At 32.1% G+C, this 6,292-nt stretch overlaps 1 protein-coding gene across 1 annotated transcript; it reads right to left on the bottom strand.

Annotated features, from left to right (window-relative positions):
* Positions 1-277: 277 nt before the first annotated feature.
* On the bottom strand, positions 278-6,019 carry LOC126768953 (cytochrome b5-related protein-like). The gene is made up of 5 exons (XM_050487445.1): positions 5,671-6,019; positions 5,161-5,564; positions 4,734-4,922; positions 4,099-4,329; positions 278-3,633 (listed from the first exon to the last, which is right to left on the bottom strand). The coding sequence occupies exons 1-5, from the start codon at positions 5,923-5,925 to the stop codon at positions 3,336-3,338; spliced, it is 1,377 nt and encodes a 458-aa protein (XP_050343402.1). The 5' UTR covers positions 5,926-6,019; the 3' UTR covers positions 278-3,335.
* Between the last annotated feature and the right edge of the window lie 273 nt (positions 6,020-6,292).

Here is a 6,292-nt window from a genome sequence, read left to right as displayed (position 1 = left end):
CAAAATCAAATCAATTGGTAAGCAGATGAGTACAAATTGCTAAAAAAACTCACCTGTTTCCACGTGACAACCAGGTAGTGGTTGTGACTATTCCCTGCCTACCTTAATTAAAAAAGAATTAAATATTCATATTTTTATTATTTTAATACTGTATTGGTCCGTGATTTCGTCTAGTTAGCTAGGATCCTTATAATATTGTTTTCGTAATAACCGTGTTCTTTTAGAACGTCAGAGATCGTATGTTCAACAGACTATAGAGGAGTCAAATAAAATCATGTTTATCTTTTATGTACATTTTTATTATAAATATTTTGATTTATGTAATTGGTTAATAAATGCTTTGCATTATTAAAGTATTATCAATAAATCAATAAACTAGACCGTAGTCCTGTAGGAAACACAATCGTAACTGCGGTGCTTATAAAGTAGCCGTAGCCACAACAATAATAATAAAAATTGTCACTCAAGTGGCCTTAAATATAATTTGTTATGTGCTCTACCTGAGTCGGCTCACGTGTTCATTTTCTTTTTGTTTATAAAATATAAATATATCTTATTATTTTATAACCTATAAACGCAGTACCCTTCTTAAAACTAAGACGTAACTAAACCGAACGTTTCTCTATCTTGTTTTTAAACCTTTTATTCGTTTTGCGTATTACGCTTTACTTAAACCTATAACTTCATAGTGCATATAAAACTTAACGTTGGTCTACAACAAGCAACGCACCCGTTGGTCCATTACCTAAATCAGCACAAATCCAGATTGCACATTGTATACTACAAAAAAGAGATATATGCAGGCTGCATTTTCTATCGCTAGTATGTTGACTCATGTAGAGAAACATAACTAGCTGGCTCTACTACTATGACATGCTATAATGTCACTTGTGATATCCTTACACTAAGCTAAGGCGTCCCTAATAAGAACGAGTCATTTAGCTACAAACGTCACTTCTTGTATAAACCGATTAGTGCGTCATGCCAGCCTGGATGAAATCCTTTGGTTAATATTGTCACATTTCACGTATATATTCATTTTAACATGCAACCTCATTGATATGAGAGTAAGCATTGAACCGACACACGGCTCTTTGTCACTCCCATATAATTATAAGAATTAACAACCATAGCTAGCAGCGTTGCGGTGCCACACGCGCAGCTGCACCACCTTCAATCTTCAAAAAGTAACTGATAAAGATCTAGCGCGCGGCCGCGTGTCATCGCCATCGCCACGGTCCTCGTCGCTAAATACAATACGAATACATACTTGGGTGCCTGGAAACGACATACTGTATGGAATCGCCGTATAATTTCAGTTCGGTACATGGTGACAGGAAAAAGGTAAGCAATCTAATTATAGCTTATTCCTTATATTTGATATTATTTTCGATTGGTGTAAGACTCATGTGGTAAGCACATGGGTGAAGAATTTAAAAAAAGGTATTAAGAAAAGAATAATTAATTCAAGAAAGACATGACCATATTTTATTGGGCAACCTGATCATAACATATTTATTTAATTGTAAGATTTAAGAAAAGAATATTTTCATCCGGTTTGCAGATGGGTGAAGATTGCTGGGGTTAGGGGTGTACTCCGTACCCCGAGAACCCCCTAATAATTGAGGCCCGCTTGAGCGGGCCAACCGTCGGTGCGTCACGGTAGGATGCGCAAGCGATCCCGTGACGCCCCTTTGACAAGACGGAGTGGATACCGCTGGTTTTTTAGTGGGTATTCCGGCGCCTTCAGTGCAGGTGAGCCCCACATGCCCCCCCACCTCATGTGGGGGAAACCCGTAAATGCGTTTTTCCAGCGAAAAAAAAAAGATAGGTGAAGATCAACTCTAATTCGGATCACGTACTATACCTATTTTATAAAAAAGCTAGGCTAAGTAGAATGGTCGCACCACGACTTGTAAGATTTCTTATTTGAAAAGTCATTGGTTATTATTATATATAATGAAATATTCACCGTGAAGGCACACTAATTTTTTTGTGTAATAAACAATATATATATATATATATAGTTGTCGAACTTACCAAGAGTTGTATGCATATATAATTGATATTTTTATATATTTATTATAATAATAGATGTTTTTATTATTTGTAACATAACACTACCTTTACATTTAATAGTCTATATTACATTTAAGATATAAAGTTATTATTATATCTTAAATGTAATATTATTATTTAAACGTTACAGATAATTTGAAAGTAAAATTAAGTTACATGAGATATTATTTTATACATATTCTTTCTACTTCTGATCAGATTATAACTTGTTACCTGAAACGAATTATTTAATCAAATGACATTGTTAAAATTACTTTTCAACGCTGTTCGGTTCTTAAGTCAAAGACATTATTTTGTCACCTATATATCACGCTCTACGAACTGTAAATCTGTTTGTATTCATGGACCAAGTACTTATAATTTCTTTATAATAATTAAAAGAAAAATAAATTATAAGAATTTAATAACAATTGAAATTGCATTTCATCTTTAATTTGATGTTATTGGGTAAGATGTTTATCAAATGAGTTCCATAACTCACGTTTATGTGAGGATGAATAGGCAATTTGCGGAAAACAAATTGCCGCGATGTGAAGATTACACGGAGAAATGCCTATTCCACCGGAACTTACAAAAGCATTTTCGAGATGATAATGAAAATTAGTAATATATGAATTGGGTATAAATTATTAACAACACACTTACTTAGGAAAGCCGATGTTTCATAAGTAATATTTCTAATATTTCGTTAATTATTTGATGATACATGTAAGTGAATTATTTAAGTTAAAATGGCTTATTTACAACTATATTGTTTAGTTGTGTCTGTTTATTCGAGGGTAATGTTCAAATTAGGTGAAAATTAAAAAAGTAAATTTGATTATTATAAGGTATTCCAAGAAACAATGTAGTTATTATTGCATCGAATTAGTCGAGTACATATTTGTTTTAATATACTATTTAACATTAAAATAGCTAAATTTAGTGATAAATTATCTAATTGGAAATAGAATAAATAAAATAGAATGAGTATTTGCAGACTCGGACTTAAGAGGATCAAGTTTTTGACCAGGTGGAGTCCCAAGGCCAGTGCCTTGTAGGCCTCATAAATCCGGGGCTACATATTCGATGGGATTTCTTTTCGAATCTATTTTTGTGGCTGAATGAATGATGGAAGTAACAAACCATCAGATCATTAGGCTTTGTGTTTATTGTCTTAACCAAAGAAACCTTCATTTAGATTAACTTTTATATTACATAAAAACATATTTGCTTAACTTTGGACAAATTAAGGAAGGATAAGATTAATTTAATAACTATTTTGTATAAAAATATCTCTTATCAACAGTTTTGAATTCAGTGCGCATTGTTTCTTTAATCTGCCCAATGACCAATTGAAATTGCGTTGACGCTCTGTAATTTGTTTGATATTTTTCAGAGAATTCTATAAAAATCGGGTGTAAATATTTAAGAATGGAGTGATCTAGTGTCGGAAACATGTGATGTAATGCATGGTCCCCGAAGAGTGTCATAACAGCAAATGTGTTTCCATTAATATCCTTTCGATCAAGAAGTGCTTCCACTTGATGTTCACCCCAGTCTGGAGTTTCGTTTCTGTAAAAATATATATTCTAATATTATATACTAACTCTTGTTAAGTGTGTACGCAATTGAATATTTTTTTTTCATATATATTTTTTGAGGTAAATCCAAATAGTATCTTATTCTATTTAGCCCGGAAAACATAAATCAAGTAAGTTAGGAGATATATAAATAAATAATTGATAATATCTATGAATCTACCGAACGTAAGTATTGAATACTATAATAGAATACTATTAATTAATAAATATTCTATTCTATTGATAAATATATCAATAATTTCTGTACAATCCGTTAAAGAGATTATAAATAATATCTTACTTATGTATTTATAATATAATCACAGTTAAGGAATCGTATACAAGGTCTCAATCATTCTTTTTAATATAAATGTATTTATAACATCCATAGCTAACTAGTATTTCCATAGCAGGAAAAGCTTCAACTTACCTACTTTAGGTCACCATTGAGGCTTACCTTGGTTGGTCGCCATCCTTAATAGCATCTGGATGGTGATGAGCAGCATTAACAGCGATGAGGTAAAAAATAAGACTCCCAGTGCAATTGATCCAAAGCCACGTGTAAAGTACATGGAGGAAAGCGGTGCCACTTGTGAACCACATGCATAACGGTAACAAAAAGCCAATGGCATCGTGCCAGCGATAATGTGCCTTGAAAAACCCTTTCCGTAGGAATATGCTCAGAAATCTGGAATAAGAAATTATATGGTATTGTGAATATTTCGCTAGACCTAAAATAACGCTTGATATAATTTCAAAGGAAAATTGACTATTAGTGTAAAAAAAGTTAAATGGTTTTCTTTAGTAAAAAAAGTGGACACACTAATTCGAAATAAATATTTTTAATTTCTTTGTGAATTATTATGCGAATGAGATATATAAAAGAAAATAAACGGAAATATTGAATACTAGTTTCTGCCCGCGGCTTCAATCGCCTGTTTTTTGTTGGCCTCTCGAGGTCCAAGCTTATTTTATACCAAATTTCATCAAAACCAGATCAGCGGTTTAGCCGTGAAAGCGTAACGGACGGAGTTATTTTCGCATTTACAATATTAGCATAGATTGAATGATATAGATGTTATAAATATTTACCTTTTGGTGAAGGTCAACAAAAATAAGAAAGGAAAAAAAAAGTATTCCGTAATAAATCCAAATCTAGCATGTAATGGTTTATCTTCCCTCGGATTATAAAAAAGGAATGGTTCAAGGGAGCTTATTTCTAAGTCCATTAATGTATTTGTATACAAATGATGCGATATTACATGAGATACTCGAAAATCTCTGAAAAAAGAAAACGATAAATTTATGAAATGTATTTATGTATATCTATTATCTGTGAGACACGTTATTTTATTAGTCCATTCAACTTTCAATGTTTACATTCATATTAAATGGGAAGAGATTTATTATAGAAAGAAATAAATTAGTGTTGTTGATAACACAGTCACTAAGTAATGTTTATAAATAAGGTTCTCTTTCTGATTATCTTAATGAATTAATAGACGGTGAAGAATCTTACCTGTAAGACCACATGCTCATATTAAAAAGATACATACGCCAGTTTGTTCTGCGATGTATAAAATTATGACACGTCACCGTTAGCAGTGCGAGACTCACGGATGAAATAATGTACCAAAACGTTGCCATAAAATAATTTTCAAACCAACATGCTAAAGAGGAGCTGCATAGAAGTGTTACAAACAGCCCATCAGTTATTCTGTCTGCTGTAACGGATGCTTCCTTTGGTATTTTCTTTAGCTCTTCGTGAACTGCCCTTTTCAGACTTTTATAAAAACCATCTTCGTGAAAAGTGAAGGGTGAATTACGTGGTGTTTTTGCGTCCCTTATATAAAATTTATTTAACATCTTCTCAGTTGTTGGGTTAATATGATGAGACTCAAAAGCTTCTGTTATATCAGTACCCTTTAATAATATAAATTGGGAATATGAAAGAACAGATTTATTCAGACAGAAATTATTCACTTGTATTTAAAATTAAAATTAAGACAAAATAAATAATAGAAATTACCTTAGTCAATTCTAACCATTCTTCTCCACCAGGATGTTTCTTCATGAAAGTCGTAAAATCATAAAGCTTATCATGTATTCGCCAGAGATCTTCTGCACCATCATCTAATGCTTTACCGGTGAGCCACTGCAGGGGATCTCTAAGACCTTCATCTCTTAAGGAAGGATATTTTAGTTTAGGAAAACTGACGTGAGTTTTCTTTTGGGCTGCACGCTCGTGGGCTTCCTCAACCCACTCGGCTTCTTTCGGAGCCATTCTACCGGCTTGTTCAAAGTTATTTAATCAACTATTACTAATTGTATATGTTACAGTACTACTTGATGTGGCTAGTTACGATAAAATGAGCATTCATGTATTTGATTACTATAACATTTATATGAACTTTAACCTTAGAACAAGTCACTTTGATTTGTAAATATTCTCAATACTTGCGTTACATACTTCTAAACGTTATCACTAAGATATACCGCACGAGAAAATGCAATAAATATGGAAAAGTTGATATTATTTTACAAATTTAATTACATACTTCTAAGAAATAACTATAATTTATTAACGACTTTATTTAAAGATGTTGTATAATTACAATATATATATATAATTGACTGTTAATATGGTAATA

The sequence above is a fragment of the Nymphalis io genome, chromosome 6 (genome assembly GCF_905147045.1).
Source record: "Nymphalis io chromosome 6, ilAglIoxx1.1, whole genome shotgun sequence".
Taxonomy (NCBI): domain Eukaryota; kingdom Metazoa; phylum Arthropoda; class Insecta; order Lepidoptera; family Nymphalidae; genus Nymphalis; species Nymphalis io.
This window is presented reverse-complemented; position numbering and strand designations above follow the sequence as displayed.

What these genes read in the sequence shown, in the direction of transcription:
- LOC126768953 (XM_050487445.1), bottom strand. Translation starts at nt 5,925, where the DNA reads ATGGCTCCGAAAGAAGCCGAGTGGGTTGAGGAAGCCCACGAGCGTGCA. An exon ending in AATGGTTAGAATTGACTAAG is followed by an intron (nt 5,565 to 5,670) that starts GTAATTTCTATT and finishes ATATTATTAAAG; the next exon opens with GGTACTGATATAACAGAAGC. An exon ending in TTGTTGACCTTCACCAAAAG is followed by an intron (nt 4,330 to 4,733) that starts GTAAATATTTAT and finishes TTCTTATTCCAG; the next exon opens with ATTTCTGAGCATATTCCTAC.